This window comes from Quercus suber, unplaced genomic scaffold, assembly GCF_002906115.3.
Source record: "Quercus suber isolate HL8 unplaced genomic scaffold, Cork oak 2.0 scaffold_41, whole genome shotgun sequence".
NCBI classification, from domain to species: domain Eukaryota; kingdom Viridiplantae; phylum Streptophyta; class Magnoliopsida; order Fagales; family Fagaceae; genus Quercus; species Quercus suber.
The window spans coordinates 932,012-953,272 of NW_027069506.1; the positions used below are offsets into that span (position 1 = coordinate 932,012).

A 21,261-nucleotide genomic window follows, 5' to 3' on the forward strand; every position below is an offset into this window, starting at 1 on the left:
AGTTTCAATTATTCAAGAATCTCTCCTTCTAATTCCTCTGCTGAGAAGACTCCCTGCACTTCGGAGAAATTCCTTCTTTCTTCCGCAATTACTTCATCAGTAAGTACACCTTCCAAATCAAGGAAGTCATCAGGATTGTTTTCTGCAATTAGATCTGAGTACGCATCTATTAAGCCCTGATCAAAATCGAACTCCCTAATTTCAGAAACTCCTGGTTCCTCAGTGGAGCCGAAATGTGAACACTTGCCCGTTTCCACTCTTGACAACAATGACCTCTCTGCTGAGTTGTTTATCACGACTTTGCTGCAATACTATTACTGCAACGGAATGTATTTACAATGTGGGGTGGTTTTTGAGTAAGTTTAGTGCCACAACTTTGTCACAAATTTGCCACAATTTGCTACGTGGCGACTTGTGAGTAGTGGAAATAAAATAATGGGTTCATGTGGATCTATGGTTTCACCACTCACGAGTCGCCACATAGCAAAGTTGTAGAAAAGTGTGACACTAGACTTAGTTGTAGTTTTTTTTTTTTTTTTTATAATCAAAGTAGTTAACAACCATCAGTCTTCCAGGGAAGAGTCCAAAGACCGAGAGAGCTAATTTTAGTTAGCTTGCACTGAGCACATACATACATGTATAATGTATTGTACACCCTCGTTTTATAAACAACGTCATTTTTTTTTTTTTTTTTTGATGAACAACAATGTCCTTAAAAGCAACCATTTAGTTGCTTACGTTTGCATCAGAAAACAATAGCATTAGTCCAAGAATATTCTCAGGTCAAAGGCTTTTACCTTTTCAATCCCCACCCCCCAAAACAAAAAATCTCTCTCTCACGCACAGGATAAAAAGAAGAAATAAGGTAGATCAGAAATAATACCAATATTGGGTAACGCATAGTCTTATTCCATATTAAGATTCCAAGTCATTGCATACTACAATTTAAGCAGAAAATAAATGTGGCAGTAGAACCTATTGATTACAAATATACATACACTGATCTCATTATCAAAATCCTCCTTTATGAAACAAACTCAATTTGGCTTCCAATAAAGACGAATGCTTCCGATATATTTCTCTTTTTTGAGTCTCTGCAAAAAAGATGAATGCTCAAAGGTCTTGATCAAAGTGGACAAGGATAGAAATATGCTATAATAAGGCAAGGGCCTTGAAAACTTACCTCTGAAAGGGGGAAAATTGTAATGAATTAGATTCAAGTGAACGAAAAAATAGCTTCATTGCTTGATGACCCTTGGGTTCTGCTTATCCAGTCCAAAATATCTGAACAATCTTGACGGCTGACAAAATGCCTTCACATTTTGTTAGAAATATATATTAGTCATATTAGCCCAATGTAATAGGCCCAAGCCCATTCCTACTTGTACTAGTAGTCTAGGGTTTAGTCGCCTATATATACTCATGTTAGGGTTCATTGTAACACAGGTTATTGTACTACACTCTTATACAATAAAAATGTAGCCCTTAAGGGATTCCTCCGTGGATGTAGGCCGTCAAGGCTGAACCACGTAACCCTCGTGTGGTATTCCTATTCTATGCTTCTCCTCTTCCGCATCCACTCTGGCATACACAACATGATATAACACATCGCATCGCTAATAACATATTTAACATGGTATCAGAGCTAATATTCAACATGGTATCAGAGCCAAACTTCGTTCTTGGCATCAAACAAACATCTCTAGCAAGCAAAGAAAATTCTCACGTGCACACCACCATCAAAAGTCACACATGCTTGTCTGCCGGATCTAGACTCCACGGCATCTTGCAGCCACCGTGGCTCAGTGCTGTGTCCAAGATCCACAAACTCAAGCAAAGCCGTGACTCAACTTCTCAGATCTGTGCAAATCCAAGTCTCGCCTGATGAAACCAACACCACAGACGTGATCCACGACCTCCCGCGACCAAAACCCAGGAATTCGGCCACTAAAAAAAGCTACACGCGCTGCCACGCGCCGCCAACAGCTCCGGAACCTCCCACACGCGCCGCCTCAGATTCCTGACATCCAAATCGTTTTCTTGGTACACGCGCCGCCCTAACGTCCTCCTTGTCCACCGATCTACAGAACCTGAGATTTCGGCCATCATCTGTGCTTACACGCGCCTCACAAGCTTCGGGGTTCTTCTCCACGCGCCGGTGAAAATGCACGCTCCTGCCACGCGCGACCACAACTGCTGATGTCATCTGACGTCATCTGATGACGTCATCTTGACACGTCAGCGCCACGCAAGCTGTTGCCACATCAGCCCTAGTCCACGTCAGCGACACATCATAGGATGACGTCAGCGGATCTGCTGCCCGATCCGTGACCCGACCCGGAAACCCGAAACCGACTCGAACCAGTATCCGTTGACTTTGACCCTGCACCAGTTGACTTTGACTTTTTGTGTTGACCTTTGACCAAAAGTCAAAATTTTCAAAAGGGCCTATCTTGCTCAGTTTTTCGCGTAGATTCCAATTTTAGACTTCGTTTCTTCATTTGAAACTCCGAAATTGGTCAATTGGCATATTCTTCATTGTGGTTTCTTCAAAGGCATTTTTCAAGACATCTCAAAGTGATCTTTTCATGCTTATCCAACCTCAATCCTTCATCGAGCTTCCGCCTTGAGTTTGAGGGAGGGTGTTAGAAATATATATTAGTCATATTAGCCCAATGTAATAGGCCCAAGCCCATTCCTACTTGTACTAGTAGTCTAGGGTTTAGTCGCCTATATATACTCATGTTAGGGTTCATTGTAACACAGGTTATTGTACTACACTCTTATACAATAAAGATGTAGCCCTTAAGGGATTCCTCCGTGGATGTAGGCCGTCAAGGCTAAACCACGTAACCCTCGTGTTCATGGTATTCCTATTCTATGCTTCTCCTCTTCCGCATCCACTCTGGCATACACAACATGATATAACACATCGCATCGCTAATAACATATTTAACACGGTATCAGAGCTAATATTTAACACATTTAAAGAGAGTCTTCTAGACCTTTGCAATAAACAACCCAACAACTTTATAACAAATATGACTATTTTTATACCTATTTTTGGTGCGGTAACCCTTCCACATTGGGCTTGGGTAAAACTTTTTTTTATGAGTAACAGGATTGGCTTCTTTAACGACTTCAAAATCAAAGTTGTGTGAAGGGAGAAAGACATATATTACAGGATTTTCCAATATAACTAAATAGTTAAAAGGTGACCTAGGACCCTGCTGCAAAACATATATATATATACATACATACATATCAGATCTTGTCTAGGTAAATGAAGATGAACAAGACAATTGTTAATCAGAATAAACAAGTCTTAGGATTCCATAAGCAAGTGCAAGCCCATGTATACAGGAAATATCTCCACCAAAAGATGAAAATAAATAACAAACCAGGCCAAATGTTGTTTGCTCTCAATATTCTTTTATAATTCTCTGTTGAGTGACAACTATTTGTTTAAAGTAAGTGCTATCAAATTTGCATCAATCTTGCTTTTATATACTTCACGACATTACATCTTTCTTCTTCTTTTTTCTTTCTTTTTTTTCCTTTTTGCTAAGCGTAAATAGGATAATACATATTTGCAATTAGATTAAACCATACTATTACAAATTCTTCTGGGTCAGTCCATTTCCTTAATACTATTGTAGAGATAGCAGGTTATTCATGTGTACCATATGTCAAGTATAGATCTTCAATGCATGAGACCCACCAAGATTTGTATACATCACGAGAACGAGTTGATAAATGTTATGCTCTTCACTTTCTCATTATATTAAAAAATAAATAAATAAATAAATAAAAACAACAACAACAACAACAACAACACAAATTATGGTAAAAAGAATAGACTAATAAAGACTTATAAGCAGTTCAGAGCGAGCTGTGGCAAAATACATTGCATCTTAAGTTGCTACCTGAAGGAAGCACAACTGTAATCAAGAAGGCAGGCTATCCAAATCTTGGGAAATCCTCAAATTCTGATCACTTTTTAATTATTGATGAACAAGACAGTTGTTAATCAGAAAAAAACAAGTCTGAGGTTGCCGTGAGCAAGTGCAAGCATTTGAAGTCTTTTTTATAAGTCAAAAGGTAGAAAAAGAGAGAACACATAATGAATATCAACTCCTAAAGGGAAGAATATCCATGACTGAACAATTCTCTTTCAAATAAAATTCTTACTTTACAAAAACAAATATCCAAGTATTAACCACCGCTTCCAAGCACCCACTTAGATGAGACTGGCACTATTTTAATCACAAGACTTGGGGCCAAAAGAAACACAATCCCCTGACCACAATCTCATTCATAGTTCAACTTGACCCCAATACAGGGTGCTCAATTTTGAAGTCTAGTACAAACGAGAACACCACGTATAAAACAGCAGCATGAAGCAGTACTTCATCCCTTAATTGGAGCAATTGTTGCATCATTAAGCCAACCTAGTCAAGAATCAACCAATGTACCACAATCATCTAATATATGCCAGTTAAAATCTGTCCTTTGTGTCTAGAAAATTCAAACAAATTGCACTAGGCTTTTTTTTTTTTTTTTTTTAAATTAATAAACAAACATATACACACACAAAGGAGAAGGGATGGAACTCTAATACAAAGGTACGAGAGAAATATGATTACAAATTCAAAAATTAAGTAATACTATCTATGCAATCACACTGCTTTATTACTATATACATTATATTCATAGACAACATTGGGTACTTCAACTATGCCCTTAGAAACGCATACGCTAAATCTTATTATTAAAGAAACAAAAACAAAAAGAAATATGCTAAAGTTACAACCTTTTTATAAACTTTTCATGTGGTGAGTGAAAATGTGATGTTAATAATTAGCCTAGATGAGTTTGTAAAAATGTTGTAAAATAATTTGTGGCATATATATAGCTCCAAGGTTGGCCAAATTTTTTTTTTTTCTCCCATCAATTCTTCTCCAATGATTGAATCCGCAAACCACTGTATTCCTAAACCAAAAACAACCATTACTAGGATCGTATACACGAGCCAAAGCACAAAAAGAGAAATCGCCAACACTGGAGCCTGGTTTATGGTCAAGAATGACATACAAAAACAAAACCCGAGGGAGAGAATGACCATGAAGACCGGACCCCTGTTGTACTGTACTAGAAGGAGGAGAACAACCATTAAGTTTGACATCTCAAATATTAAAAAATTACAAACTGAGAACACCATAAAAAGGAAGAATCCATATTCTTTTGAAGCAATGGGTGTCCCCACTGTGTGTGCTACTGTTGTATTGCATTGAGTCTGATCATTGGTTCCCGAATTAGTAGTATTCCCTATTTCTGTGGCATTGTACTTACGATCATCTTGCCAAAGTCCCCAAGGAGGGTTGAGTACAACTTGATAGCTGATTGTTACAAGCAGGGCTGCAACCACCAGAAGTACATTCCACCTTTCGTCTGATAATGCCGTCATTTGACGAACATGACACTTTCCCCAAAACTCGAAATATCCTATTGATGGCGGCCTTAGGCAGTCTGCATACCAATTTTTGTAGAAAGAGATGAATCCGATTTGGCTTTAGCACGGTGTAGCATAACCTTGATCTTTCTGTTGTCTACCTGTGTTTGATTGCAACCATTGGAACTTAAAAGAAAAGCAAGCGGGGAGCTTGTAGCTGATTAAAGAATTCAAGAAAGAAGTAGTCCGTGGATTCGGAGCCTGCGCGTGGTCGTGTCAGGAAGTTCTACTGGTGGGTAGCATTAGGAAGTCGAGCGGGGAGCTTGTAGTCCTTTTGTACGAACTTCAATTCTTTCATAGTGAATTCAGGTTAGCCTTGAGGATCAGTGGGTCAAATCCTCCCCAGGTTTTTACCGTGTGGTTTCCTGGGTGATCATATCTTGTGTTATTTATTTTCCGCTGCATTATATCTTGATATGATTGTTTGGATTGTTTTAACCTAGAATTGCTTAATCTGACTAAGTAACAACTTGGCTAATTAATCTAGGCTACGCAATCTGTGTGTTTAAGGGGTCTAAAACCGTTCAACAACCTTTTTATAAACTTTTCATGTGGTGAGTGAAAATCTGATGTTAATAATTAGCCTAGATGAGTTTGAAAAAATGTTGTAAAATAGTTTGTGGCATATATATAGCTCCAAGGTTGGCCAAATTTTTTTTTTCTCCCATCAATTCTTCTCCAATGATTGAATCCGCAAACCAGTCTATTCCTAAACCAAAAACAACCATTACTAGGATCGTATATACAAGACAAAGCACAAAAAGAGAAATCGCCAACACTGGAGCCTGGTTTATGGTCAAGAATGACATACAAAAACAAAACCCGAGGGAGAGAATGACCATGAAGACCGGACCCCTGTTGTACTGTACTAGAAGGAGGAGAACAACCATTAAGTTTGGCATCTCAAATATTAAAAAATTACAAACTGAGAACACCATAAAAAAGAAGAATCCATATTCTTTTGAAGCAATGGGTGTCCCCGCTGTGTGTGCTACTGTTGTATTGCACTGAGTCTGATCATTGGTTCCCGAATGAGTAGCAAGATGTCCCATGCTGTTTTACCCTCCAAATTCGTACGATTTATACTGACAAATTCTGAACCCCAAGCAAGTAAGTGACTCACAGCCTATAAAATGTAGTGATACACGGTCACTAATCTCATCAATGTAAATTAATCAATCCTTGTGCTTGGTCCGTTCTTAATCCAAAAGCATAAACTTCTTCTTTTATGCTTTTCAATAAAAATTATAATGAAAGAAGAAAAAAAAATGATCATATATAATGTATTTTAGATGCAACTGCAAAGCCATTGAATCATTAAATGATGAGATAATTTTTTACATATTACTAACAATATGTACATACACCAAGGGAGGTCATCACTCCTTAAAATTTTAATCATTTTTAAGTAGTATATTAAAATATAAAAGATTTTAATTTTTAGTGAAAAAAAATTGCTTAGCCCCAAAATTGAATTTTGGTTCAAAAAATAAAATGGTCATCTAGAATATTTCGGTTATTTTACGTTTTATTTTTCTCTTTTATTCATAGCTTGATAATACTGAATAGATGTTAGTGGAGAGAGCTTGCTTGGCTTTCATTTTTTGATACTACAACGTGCAACACAGTATTGCCATGATCGTCTTCCCAATTCAGGACGCCTCTTTCATAAAATTCAGCATTTTTAGATAAATTTCTTCCAAGCCATCCCACAAAGAACATAAAAGTCTTGAGCTTGTCATATTTGAGGGCAATATGCAGAGCAGTCTCGTTTTGCACTGTCACATCTGCAATAGAATTAGGACAGACTAATAGAAATTCTTCCAATAGATCAAGGTGGTGATCGCTTGTTGCTACTACATAATGCAAAGGAGTGTGACGCTCCCTTCCTTTGACACGAGCAAGGTCCCCATCAAACTATAGAAGCCATCGTACCAGCTCGATATGCCTATTTTGTAGAACAAGGTGAATGGGACTAAAACCATCTTGATTTAGTTTCCAAGCAAATGGTATGTGCCCAGTAGACCCAGCTATGTGTAAAGGAGTCTCAACAAATGGTAGCACGTCGATGTGCTCCAAAAGTTTAACCTCCTCTTGAATTAAGGAGTAAAAGGCACCAATGTATCCACTTTGAGCAACCTGCTTCAACCTCTCAACTCTCACATCCATTCTAAAAAAAGTCACAGTACTTTATTTCTTGAAAGTAAAGTACCATACAAAAAGAAAAAGAAAAAAAAATACAAAGATAAAGACAAATCACACCACAGTCTACACTCTAAATACTAATTACTGTTTTAGATATTTATAATTCACTTAATAATATAAAATTTACAAAAAGAAAAAAGTGAAAAAAAGAATTTACCTTGTACTTGATTTCTTGAAAGTAAAATACCATACAAAAAGAGAAAGATAAAGATAAATCACTCCACGGTCCACACTTCAAATACTAATTACTATCTTAAATATTTATAATCAATTACTTAATATAAAATTTCCAATAAAAAAGTGAAAAAAAAAAATTTAACTAGTACTTGATTTCTGGAAAGTAAAGTACCATACAAAAAGAAAAAGATAAATCACTCCATCATTCACTATCTAAAAAATAATTACTATCTTAAATATTTATAATCTACTTAATATTATAAAATTTACAAAAAAAAAAAAAGTGAAAAAAAAAAATTTACCTAGTACTTGATTTCTGAAAGTAAAGTACTATACAAAAAGAAAAAGAAAACAAAATGATAAAGATAAATCACTCCACCATTCACACTCTAAAACCTAATTACTATCTTGAATATTTATAATCCACTTAATAATATAAAATTTATCAAAAAAAAAAAGTGAAAAAAAAAACCTTACCTAATACTTGATTTCTTAAAAGTAAAGTACCATACAAAAAAAAAAATTAAAAAAAAAAAAGATAAAGGTAAATCATTCCACATTTCACACTCTACATACAAATTAATATTTTAAATATTTATAATCTACTTAATAATATAGAATTTACCACAAAAAAAAAAAGTGAAAAAAAATTACCCGGTACTTGATTTCTTGAAACTAAAGTACCATGCAAAAAGAAATTAAAAAAAAATATTGATAAATCATTCCACATTAGACACTCTAAATACTAATAACTATATTAAATATTTATAGTCCACTTAATAATATAAAATTTATAAAAGAAAAAAAAAGTGAAAAAAGAAATTTATCCAATACCTAATTTCTTGAATGTAAAGTACCGTACAAAAAGAAAAAGATAAAAAATAAAATAAAATAAAAAATCTCCACAATTCATATTCTAAATACTAATTAATATCTTAAATATTTAAAATCCACTTAATAATATAAAATTTATAAAAGAAAAAAAAAACGTGAAAAAAAAAATTACCCAATATTTGATTTCTTGAAAGTAAAATACCATATAAAAAGAAAAAAAAAAAGATAAAGGTAAATCACTTCACATTCCAGACTCTAAATACTCCTTAATATCTTAAATATTTATAATCCACTTAATAATATAAAATTTACAAAAGAAAAAAAAAAGTGAAAAAAAATTATCCAGTACTTGATTTCTTAAAAGTAAAGNCACATTAGACACTCGAAATACTAATAAATATCTTAAATATTTATATTCCACTTAATAATATAAAATTTACAAAAGAAAAAAAAGTGAAAAAAAAAAAATTTACCCAATACTTGATTTCTTGAAAGTAAAATACCATATAAAAAGAAAAAAAAATAAAGATAAATCATTTCATAGTCCACACTCTAAATACTAATAACTATCTCAAATATTTACAATCCACTTAATAATATAAAATTTAAGAAAGAAAAAAAAAATCTTAGTACTTTATTTCTTGAAAGTAAAGTACCATACAAAAAGAAAAAAAAATAAAAAATTATTTTAAAAAATTGCTCCACAAACCACACTCTAAATACTAATTACTATCTTAAATATTTATAATATACTTAATAATGCAAAATTTATAAAATAAAATAAAAAAGTGAAAAAGAATTTACCCAATACTTGATTTCTTGAAAGTAAAGTACCATACAAAAAGAAAAAGATCAAAAAAATCTCTCCACAATCAATATTCTAAATACCAAATACTATCTTAAATATTTAAAATTCACTTAATAATATAAAATTTATAAAAGAAAAAAAAAACATGAAAAAAAAATTACTTAGTACTTGATTTCTTGAAAATAATGTACCATATAAAAAGAAAAAAAAATAAAGATAAATCACTCCACATTCCACACTCTGAATACTCATTAATATCTTAAATATTTATAATCTACTTCGTAATATAAAATTTACAAAAGAAAAAAAAAAGTGAAAAAAAATTACCTAGTACTTGTTTTCTTGAAAGTAAAATACCATACAAAAAGGAAGATAAAAAAAAGTTAATGATAAATCATTCCACATTAGACACTCTAAATACTAATAACTATCTTAAATATTTATAATCCACTTAATAATATAAAATTTACAAAAGAAAAAAAAATTATCTAGTACTTGATTTCTTGAAAGTAAAGTACCATACAAAACAAAAAAATAAAGATAAATCACTCCGCGGTCTGAACTCTAAAAACTAATTACTATCTTAAATATTTATAATCTACTTAATTATATAAAATTTAAGGGATAAAGTCAAGTTTGACTTGCATTTAAAAAAAATTTCAAGAATTTTTCACATATATAAAAACAAATTTTGCAATATTTTTTATGGTTCATGTATAAATCTCATTAGGTAATTATATTTGAAAATTAGTTATACTTCATGTCATTTGAAAAATAGGAAATGTAAATTATTATAATCGAAATAATTTAATATATAAACATATAATTTGAATTTACTCACGAATATTAAGTTTTTTTGACTAATTTAATTGCAAAATTAATTGTATATTTTTAGTTGTATTATCAAATTTTCCTTTTTGTTTTCTTCGTTTTATTTCAATTGTTGCTAAAACAGTTAAACTTTTGTAGGAATGTGATATTCAAAATTAATTGTTTTTAAATATAAATTTTAGATAAATAATAATATAAATTATCAACCCTTATCATGGTGATTTTGTTTGGAAGAACCCAAATTCCGACCCTCCTTCTTAAAAAAAGAAATAAATAAATAATGCATGTATCTCATTAAACACATAAAAATAAATTAATATTATTTTTTTAAAAGACAATTATTTTTTTCTAAAAAGAAAAGAATATGAAAAATGAAGCTTTCTTTGATTTTCCAACAAAAGTAGAAAAAGAATTAAAAAATTTAGATGATTCTCACGTTAGGCATAGAGTCATAGACACAAAAGTTGGAATGAAAGTGTAAAAGTTTTGGAACAAAACCAACTCATGGGATTACTTCAAGTTTGACATGTATGTGTTTCATAAGGAACTAGTAGATGTTGTACTAGTACATTATAAGTTTATATAAAAATTTATTGTAAAAAATATTTTTTATAGTTCATGTATATTACTCATTAGGTAGGATTATATTCGAGAATTAATTATATTGCATGTCATTAAAAAGAGGAGAAAAGTAAATTGTTATGATTAATATAATTTAGTATACGAACATATTATTTGAATAAGCTCATAAATAATCAATTATAAGATTTATTTATTTTCTATATTTTGTTTAGGTGTATTATTAAATTTTCATTTGTGTTTTCTTTATTTATTTCAATTGTTTCTAAACTTGAGAAGGATTGCAATATTCAAAATTATTTTTGTAATATAAGTTTTAGAAAAATAATATAAATTACCTAGACTCGTGACCCTACTTGGAAGAACACATATTTAGACCCTCCCTCCACGTTTATTTTGAAAAAAGAGAACCATATAAGTTCCTTTTTTTTTTTTTTTTTTTTATATTAATCATTAGTCTGTCACCTATAAAATCTAATTATACTTAGAAATAAATACATGTACCTCATGAAACACATAAAAATAAATTAATATTTTTCTTAAAATTATTTTTTCAAAATAGAAAAGAATACAATTTATTATTATTTTTTTTCATACTGTTTGATGTAGCTAAATGAAGCTTTCTTTAATCTTTCAACAAAAAACGGAAGTACCAAATACTTTTCAAACTCTTTGATCTTGGGAAAACCGAGAGCCTCTTTAATGGATTGGTATGTCAGAAGGATTTGTTGTGGGGGAGTGATTTTACTATGAAGGGAGTAAGGAGTATAAAAGGAGCAAGCCAGCCCAAAGTGCATAAAGGACTGAGCATGTCCATGAGCTTGAGGATACATTCTGGCAAAGCCCTACGCGCACAGCAACTCAATGCTTAGCCGACTTATCTCCCACCTCACTTCGCATAGTGATGTTAGGCCGAGGTATAGTTGCAGCTTGATTAACATAGGGCCAGGGGATTAGAGTTTTGCTGTTCACCTCGGCATTATTTAGATTTTTATCTCATAACATAGGTTACATTTATTACTAAATGATTAGTTTGAATAATGCTCCATACATACTCCTTCTCTCTAAAAGGTGGAGGAGACACCCAACTGCACAAATTTTGAAAAAAAAATTTATGGTACTTGAGTTCCATGAACTTGAGTACAAACAAAAATTTTCCAAGAAATTTGAAGGCTATTTTTTCAAAGAACTCAAGTTTTTGGAACTCAAGTTTAATGGCAAACTCAATTTTCACAAACTCGAATTTCAAAAAGATGATAGATCTCTACATATTTCAAAAACAGTGGTACATTGCTAATTTATTTTTGCTAAATAGTAGTAGTGGGTCATTTTCACTAGGTTAACATTTGGATCAAAATCAAATGTCTAAAAGTCAACAGTCAACACGTTAATGCGAAACTTTTTCCTTCTTTTTTGATAGAAGCTGTCTTCCTTTGATGTTGATTGTTTTGGTTGTTTGCAGATAGTACATTCTTTATATATTTCATTGTTCGCCAATTATCTTACAAAACTATATTGCTCAATCCTGAATGGCCTTCTTTGCTTCGGCTTTTCTTTACTGATTGTGTCCCACACGCCAAAGCCAAAAGAACTGACTCGTTTTAACTTGGTAGGGTTAAAGAGAAGTGCTCATTTAAGAGATTTGATCCCTTAAGTACGCATTAGATTAACTGGTGGTCTCATTGATAGAAGTCATGGTTCTTCAGGTTGTGTTTGGATACTTGATTTTTGATTTTAAAGTGATGGATTTTAAAATCCTCAGTGGATTTGTTCAATCCAAATCCTTGATCCTTTGTAAACTATCCAAACAAGGTATTTTGACTTCAATCACTCAAATCTAAATTCATGTGCCTAAATCCTGCCATCCAAACACACAATTAGAGCATTCACATCATCTTGTGCAAAATTTATGTTTATTTTAGCACAAGAATCTACTTTTTTATTTTATATAATCACTTTTTTAAAACACCTCATATCATATTATCTATTTTACATCATTCTAAAAATAAAAATTATTTATTTTACATTACATTTCATTAAAATATCATTTTTTTTCTTGATTTTTTTTAAAATTTTTCCCTTTTTTCACACAACACCTACCATTTAATTTCTTCCTTCATTTTCGATATACATAAAGAAAGAATAAATAAAAAAATCCAAAATAAATAGTATCAATGTAAATTTATACAATTACTATAACAAACTTGTAAATTTACATGATTATATATAAATTAAAGCAAGTCATTTTTAGACAAACTTTACACATTTTTTTTATTATACACAAACTTAGGAGAATGCTCTTATATCGAACCACCCATGTAATTGCAAAGAGGACCAAACTCACCTAACCCCAATCATGGGTTAGCTCTTATAAACTTCATGTCAAGACCCTATCATTGTCAAGGAGATATTGCGCGTCCGTATTTGCTCCCTGGTCCCTTTGCATAGAATGAAGCCTTTTTGATATGTGCTGTCTGCATTCTAGTCTTTCCGACTATTTTGACCATTGGAAAAGTTCAAATTAGGCTCCTAAACTCAATCATGTTTACCATGGCAACACAAAGTTCGTCATAGTAAGACCACCATTTACCACTTATATGTTAGCTCTATCTTTTTCCAATGGCTTCAGCAATTGCTCTTTTTTACTATCATTTGCTTGTCTTTGTCATCACCCTCCTGGTGCCTGCAATTGCTCAAGTTAATACCAACGTAAGTGTGGGTTCAGCTCTCTTCGCCACAGATGATAACTCAACGCGGACTTCACCATCTGGTGATTTTTCATTTGGATTCCGCCACCTTCCAGGTCAACAAGATCAGTTCCTTCTTGCAATCTGGTTTGCTAAGATAACAGAAAAAACTATAGTTTGGTCTGCAAACGGACGCTATCCAGCAGAGAGAGAATCAAAAGTTGAGCTTAACACAGCTGGACAGCTTGTACTCATAGCTCCAAGTGGATGGGAGTCGTGGAGGTCCAGCAACAATGAGAACCCTCAAGTATCAAATGGGGCTATGCTAGACACTGGGAATTTTGTTATAAAAAGCAAAAACTCAAGCATCATATGGAACAGCTTCGATGAACCAACCAATACCATGTTACCAACCCAAGTATTGGGTTTTGCGAGAAGCCTTCTCTCTACCATGTCTGAAAAAAGCTTCGGGATGGGTAAATTTCAGCTCCGTTTCAGACAACAAAATATATCAAATTCCTCATACGATTTGATACTTAATCAAATAGCTGTCTACACCAAAAATACTTATGGAGCATATTATACTGAACATAATGTTTCTGAGCTGATCATGGATAAGTCAGGCTACCTTCTAGTCAAGAACTCACTGGGAGCTATATCCAATCTTTCATCAGAGGGTGAGGTCTTGAGGACAGAGTCAGACTCCTACTACAGGGCAACACTTGACTTTGATGGTGTTTTCAGACTCTATACTCACCCAAAGAATTTTACTGGAAGCCAAACCTGGACTGCAACTTGGAGGGCCCAGGCTAGACGGGAAAACCTTGCACATTAAGGCTTCATCCCTGGCATGAATAGCCATTCTCTGGCTGTAGTGGCTAACATGTTCCACTGGGTCTGTTCGACCATTATAAATGGTGAACACAGGCTGGTGGAATCGCCGAGGAAGACTAGCGTCTTCAATATGTCGTGTGAAAGGCGACTTAGAGACCTGATTCAAAGCCTTGTTCAAGGCATCATTCCCCTGACCCTGGCGAGTCGGACTCTTACTTCTTCGCCTACGGTGGTATTCTTCCTCACACGAAAAAGACTTTCTGGGGGGAGTTCTCGACCTCTGCCTGTAACTAGTGTCATCTGACTCCTCAGAGGAGTGCTTAGAGTTATGAGCCTTACGCCTTCGTCGTTCATATCGCAATTCCCTCTTCAACTTGTTAATTTCACGCTGCAAATTTCCTCCGCTCTTTACAGGGCCTTTCCCCCGAGAGAGGCTTCTATCCGCATGGGTCGTTCGGGTACTCCCCTCATGATCCCCCTCGTGTTCGTGGTCAGCCAACGGATTACTGTGCTGAGAGCCTCTAGACTCTGCCTGGTGCTGATTAGCATCTGCCTGTTGTGGGCCTACCAACGGTTGTTGCGGTACTCCCTCTTCCATCGTGAGTATCACACCTGCCCTTCCTTTTCAACAGATCAAGTTCTCCCTACAGACGGCGCCAATTGTAAGGACTCAATTTGGATTGACCCTGAGTAATGGGTTTTCAGCCCAACAAGCCCAAACAATAAATTTTTAGAGTATGGGTACAAGAACTAGTACTGTTTAACAGGAAAGGCTCTACTCGTCAAGTAACAAGGGGTACTTTAGGTTCGCTCTTTGAGGAAAACTATCCTCGGCTTTCTTACAGTTGGTCTCTCTCTTTCTTTTTTTCCTTTTTTCTCTTTTTTTGTCAAAAAGTCTCCCTTTATTTCCTTCGTTCCTATGTTATATACCCCGTTTTTCCCCTGTTTCCATCGTACACGTGTAGTTCTTATCTTGGGAGCTCCTTTCTGTCCCATCTAGTACCTACCGGAACTTTCAACTTAGTGGCCATAAAGCTGCTTAGTTACTGTTCAGGTATCACCTCCACATTAATGCGGCCAGAGCGTTAGCTAGAAAGCATTTAATGTGGATGTGATGGCCTTTAGAAGATATTTGCTACCTTCCCCGACGCCTCCTTAAGCTATATCCAATTTCCAGTTCAGATACAACTGGACGGAGTCTTTCTGCTAACATGAAAGTTACCTTCACCTCGGACTTTGGTGTCCTCGGACGTGTGTTATGCCGCTGTATATAATATCTACTCGTTTTTTCTATATTACCCATTTGGTAAGAATAAAACTTTTTTAGGCTGTCCTCGGAGAACTACGTGTCCTCGGATTGGGCCTTTGGGCCCCGAGCCCACTTCTGAGGATTACTATACCTTTTTAACTAACAGGCCCCACAGTTTCTATTTAAGATCCCAATTGGTTATTCATGTGGACCGAATTGAACCTTTTTTATTAAAGAAAAAATGGAATTAAATTTTAAATTTCTTATTCAAGAATAATAAAGCTTATTTGTTGAGATAACTAAAACCCATTTTTGTAAATATTTTGCTTTATATAATTTTGTTTATTTTTGTTAATTTTTATCTTATGTGATGTAATAGAATTTTGATGACTTGACGTGGTGTTTTGTTTTATTTTGTTTTTCTCTGGAAAAAGGAAAACATTACATGATCTAGCTTGGAATAAATCATTTTCTTTATAAAAATGTTGAACACATGGTGTAGGAATAACATTACATAAAGACCAAATTATCCCTCCTCTATGTCTCTCGATCAAATCACAAATCCCCAATTTAGTTGAGCTAGGGCTAAGAACACAAAAACCTCAAACTGTGAAAACCCCAAATTGACGACACTATTATGCTCTTTTTTTCATATACTAATAATATACCTAAATGTTTTTGCAGCCTATTAAAAATCATATATAGAAGTAGAACTATGCAAAGACCAATGTGGTTTAAAAGACATAAATGGTTACAAATAAAATATTAGATCATTTAAGAAAAAAAGTAATAAATTTAAAAATGTTATAAAGATATTATTTACTTTTTAAGTACATGCAGAGCATGGATGGAACTCCAGCCTCTAGGACCAAACATTTGGAGGAGTAGAATTTGAGTTTAGTGTCTCCAATTCATTGGACTTATTACAATGTTGACACGTGATAAAAAATTCATCACAGTAGGTCCAATGCACTAGAATACTAAATACAAGCTGAGTTATATTGGGAGTGGAAATAATAATTTGTGATGAGTTTCAAAGCGAGTTAGGAGGGTCGTACAAGCGAAAGAAATTGAAGCCTACTCAAGTTGTGGTGGAAGGCAATTAGAGTATAGTGTTTAAGGTGGTCGAGAAAGAAGGAGCTTGAGGTTATTGCATTGGTCACCTAGTGTAGGGGATTCAAGAGGGAGCCCAGTTGTTCAAAGGCCTTGTAGTTGAATTGACACATCTTCATGCACAAAGTGCTTAGGGCCCTAGGGAAAAAGAGTTCGAGTTGCAGGATTAGCAGCATGTTGTAATTATTTCTCAAAAAAAAAACAGAGAGAGCCCTGTTGTTCAACGAGATTTCTTTTCAACTTGCTGCAACTTAGCCAATTTTTGTTGGCCTTTGCATTCTCCTCAATAATGAAATGGAATTGTATTAAGCTAAAAAAAATACATAATATAAAATAAGGTTAGAAGGAGAGGATGTAACCATCCTATGAATTCTTATCGCCATCTATCTCCCCAGGTTGTCATTATCACAATTTCAAAATTTGACAACAAGTCAACAGCACACTATGAAGTTCCGGAAACACAAAGCAATAAATATTAATTTAAAATTAAATACCCACCATAATAATAATAATGTAACTATTTATTAATCTGTTCCTTTAATCATTCTGTAGTTGGTAGTTGAACATCATTACTAATTTAATTTCTTCTTTAACTATCTATTTAAATAAAAATTTAATCATTCTCACTTGCAAGCATTACATAAATCATTAAAAAAACTCAACTAGCAATTCTACACAAAATCATTTTTTTTAGTCTTATTATATTAGTTATTATTACCATTCTTGATTAATAATCATCTCCTTCTACTCATAATTAAGAAATTAAAATAGAATTGAAGTAAGTAACACAATAATAAATTCAACCTTTATTTTAAAAAAGAAAAAAAAATTAATAATTTTTAAACCAAACAAAGCACTCACTGCCGGCCGGCCCGGCCCTAATAAATAGTCCAATAATAATACGATTATATTAAGTCTACATTGCATCCAACGTGTCCACCAAAATTCTGGTAGGGTCCACCAAATCCACCAATAGAATTTTGCCACGTTTCACCCAGATCGAGCGAGTACCAACCTACCAAACTCTCGCGATTACAAAAAAACATTTCACCTTTCCCCACAGAGGGAAAGTCACGTTCATGTACAAGTTACTCCAATTACCACCGAAAGCACGGGCCCACATCCCGTGCAATCAAACAGTCCAAAAAATAATAAAAAAATTAACAACCGTTCGATTGATGGTCCCCACATGAATAAGCGGCCCAGATCGCTTACTCTCCCAGTAATAAAATAGTCACGACCACAGTCAATCATTCCTCTCTCTATATAAATATCTCCCCCTCTCTCTTTCTCTCTTTGTTATTAAACGCGTCTCGTATCCCTCTCTCTCTCTCTCTCTTTCTCTCTATGTGAAATCAGAAAAAGCTGAGAGAGATTTGGTTTTTGAACTTTCTTTTACGGTATCAGATCTCAAAAACCACAAAGCTTCAATTGCTTTTGTACTTTCCCCATCGGATTCTGAATCACCTTCCACAACAAGCTATTCTCAGAGACTCATATCCGATTCTACAAGGTACGATCTTCTATGGCTTTTCATTTTCATTGCATTTTTTTTTTTTTCTATAGATTCACTCGGATTCTGTATTTGGAGATATTGTTCGAATTCAATATGCTTTGGTTTGATTTTTTTTTTTTTTTTAAATTTATGTTTATTTGAATTGGTTTGAAATTCTATAGCTCAATTCGTTAGCTTTGTGGTGGAATTTTTAGCTCGATTGGATTTCTTTTAGACTCGTTCAGAGTCTGTTTGGTTGTTGAGAAATCGTTGGAAAATAAATGAGTTTATATTGAATCGGTTTTTCTGAGTCTTTAAAAAAAAAAAAGATTTTATTGTTGAAGTTTTCAATTTGTTAAATTTCTAGCTTGAATCTTTATCCGTTAACTTGTGCTGGAATTTGAGCTCTATTACATTTCTTTGATTCATTCGAGAGAATCTGTTTGGTTGCCGAGAATTTTAGGATGGAATCTGTTTCCTTCAACTTGCTTAAATTTCTAGCTCAAATTGTTAGCTTGTGCTGGATTTTGAACTCGTTTGTCTCGTACATTCTGGTTTGATTTGAGCTCAAATTATTGTTTGATTTTGCTATTTGGATTTCAGACGAAAATAGTATGTAAAGATTGAATTTTTAGGTTCTATGTGGAGAGATCAGGTCCTGGAATTTGATCCAGATCTTGAATTCCTGTATCTAAGGATTTAATGCATTATTCAGATCTACTCGCTCGATGATTTTGGGTTTTAGATTGTGAATTTTGAATCTTTTAAGCATAATAAAAAGGTCTTTCTTGTACTGTTCTTTATTGCCGAATTCTTTAGATTAGATTGATGCTATTTATTTTACAGTAACTCGATGTGAGAATTTGTGTGCTTTGTATTGCCAATGCGATATTAGTAATGTATTTGATTGCGTTTGCAGTGCCGTCTTTTGTCTTCATTGTGTCAATCATGTGGAGGTTCAAACCATTTATGCAAAAAGAACCTGTGGGGCTTGAAGGCCGTTCGCTTGATGTTGGAAATCTTAAAATTAATGTCCGAAATGCCATTGCGGAGGGAGGTTTCTCTTGTGTATACTTAGCTCGGGACCTTGTGAATGTGTCAAAGCAGTATGCTTTAAAGCACATTATATTTAATGATGAGGAATTAGAGGAATTGGTAATGAAGGAGATCTCAGTGTTGAAGTCACTTAAGGGACATCCTAATGTTGTCACACTCTATGCCCATACCATCTTGGATATGGGACGAACTAAAGAAGCATTCCTTGTGATGGAATTCTGTGAGAAATCTCTGGTTAATGTGCTGGAAAGCAGAGGATCCGGATTTTTTGATGAGAAACAGGTCCTCTCAATCTTCAGGGATGTCTGTAATGCTGTTTTTGCCATGCACTGCCAGTCCCCACCCATTGCCCACAGGTATAGATGCTAACAAGGTGGCTGTAAGTCTGTAATCTTCTCCTTTTATATATTATCCCACCCCTCCCAAAAAAATACCCTTGAAAGCATACTTCATAAAATTTTGAAACTAAGGCTTGGTTATTGTTGGAAATCATACATTTAAAAAATTTTAAGATTAACCTTTACCATTTTTGCATTATCTTAAAATAGTTAAAAAATGGTTGCTTGAAGGTATTGATTAGTATAGTTTTTCCCAACCCCCATTTTTTCCTCTTGTGATTACATTGTGGCAAATTTTGGATTGATGTACTTGTAAGTCATGCTTGTACTGCAAGAAGAAAAGACATCCTTTGCCTTTAATTTATTCGAAGAGACTTATTAGTTTCCTTTTATTTTTGCTTGCTAAGAAATATGTATGATTTATTGTTATTTCTTCCTCTCATTTTCAGAGACTTGAAAGCTGAGAATCTTTTGCTGGGATCTGATGGAGTATGGAAGTTGTGCGATTTTGGCAGCACCTCTACCAATCATAAGCGTTTTGAGAAGCCTGAAGAAATGGGCATTGAAGAAGATAATATCAGGAAGCACACGACACCTGCTTATAGAGCACCCGAGGTTGAACATTGAACTTCACAGTACACTCTTACGATGTTAAATTTCTGATTTTAATGCTAAAGTTATTTGATTTTTGTTTTCCTCCTCTACCTAGATGTGGGATCTCTTTCGGAGAGAACTTATAAATGAGAAGGTAGACATATGGGTAAGTCAAGCTGAACCTTGTAATTCAGAGTGAAATGCAGAAACAGTCAAATAATCTAATCAAATGTGCAATTAGGAACTGACGTTACTCTATCAATCTGCAGGCGCTGGGTTGCCTCCTCTATCGGATTTGCTACTTCAAAAGTGCATTTGATGGAGAATCAAAGCTTCAAATTTTAAATGGGAATTATCGCATTCCAGAGTTACCTAAATATGGCTCTGCTGTTACAGACCTGATCAAAGAGATGCTTCAATCTTCACCAGATGACAGACCAGACATCACGCAGGCAAGCGCTTTGCTTGATTGGCCATTCATCTCCATGAATTTAGGTTAGTTTTAGATCATCTTGTCCTAGAAATTTTAGGTGAAGAATAAACATTCTACTAACTGATGCTGGGATTTTTTACAATGTTGGCAGGTGTGGTTTCGTGTTAATGAGCAGTTACCTGCTAATCTTCAGAAGTCTTTACCTGATAGGCCACCTGAAATGAAATCCAGTAGGATCAGCACCACATAAATTGAACATCTCTAGTGAGCCGACCAGAACTAATAAGACAAGCAGACCTACGAAAATCATTCATTTTTCTCACTCTCTTTAGTGTGGTTGGAGCTTTAGAAGTTGCAGGCATCCATATATTATATATAGGGGTTATGACTTATGCTGGCCATTATTTTCTAAGCATTTGGAAACATAGATATTGTTTTATTTGTTTGGACTTATCCTTGTTCAACTAACATGGGAATATGACATCTGCTCATTAGCAAACTACAATGTCATGTTTT

The 21,261-nt window shown here is 34.1% G+C and overlaps 2 protein-coding genes across 2 annotated transcripts; one reads left to right on the forward strand and one right to left on the reverse strand.

Moving 5' to 3' along the window:
* Window positions 1-14,464: 14,464 nt before the first annotated feature.
* LOC136066622 (uncharacterized) lies at window positions 14,465-15,065 on the reverse strand. The gene is made up of 2 exons (XM_065771268.1): window positions 14,625-15,065; window positions 14,465-14,530 (listed from the first exon to the last, which is right to left on the reverse strand). Exons 1-2 carry the CDS (start codon window positions 15,063-15,065, stop codon window positions 14,465-14,467), a joined length of 507 nt encoding a protein of 168 aa, XP_065627340.1.
* Window positions 15,066-18,112: 3,047 nt separating this feature from the next.
* LOC136066613 (uncharacterized) lies at window positions 18,113-20,976 on the forward strand. The gene is made up of 6 exons (XM_065771241.1): window positions 18,113-18,342; window positions 19,244-19,736; window positions 20,168-20,333; window positions 20,428-20,478; window positions 20,582-20,807; window positions 20,897-20,976. The coding sequence occupies exons 2-6, from the start codon at window positions 19,273-19,275 to the stop codon at window positions 20,911-20,913; spliced, it is 924 nt and encodes a 307-aa protein (XP_065627313.1). The 5' UTR covers window positions 18,113-18,342; window positions 19,244-19,272; the 3' UTR covers window positions 20,914-20,976.
* The last annotated feature ends 285 nt before the right edge of the window (window positions 20,977-21,261 follow it).

What these genes read in the sequence shown, in the direction of transcription:
- LOC136066622 (XM_065771268.1), bottom strand. Translation starts at nt 15,065, where the DNA reads ATGGAAGAGGGAGTACCGCAACAACCGTTGGTAGGCCCACAACAGGCA. An exon ending in TGAACAAGGCTTTGAATCAG is followed by an intron (nt 14,531 to 14,624) that starts GTCTCTAAGTCG and finishes ATGGTCGAACAG; the next exon opens with ACCCAGTGGAACATGTTAGC.
- LOC136066613 (XM_065771241.1), top strand. Translation starts at nt 19,273, where the DNA reads ATGTGGAGGTTCAAACCATTTATGCAAAAAGAACCTGTGGGGCTTGAA. An exon ending in TCCCCACCCATTGCCCACAG is followed by an intron (nt 19,737 to 20,167) that starts GTATAGATGCTA and finishes TCTCATTTTCAG; the next exon opens with AGACTTGAAAGCTGAGAATC. An exon ending in ATGAGAAGGTAGACATATGG is followed by an intron (nt 20,479 to 20,581) that starts GTAAGTCAAGCT and finishes ATCAATCTGCAG; the next exon opens with GCGCTGGGTTGCCTCCTCTA.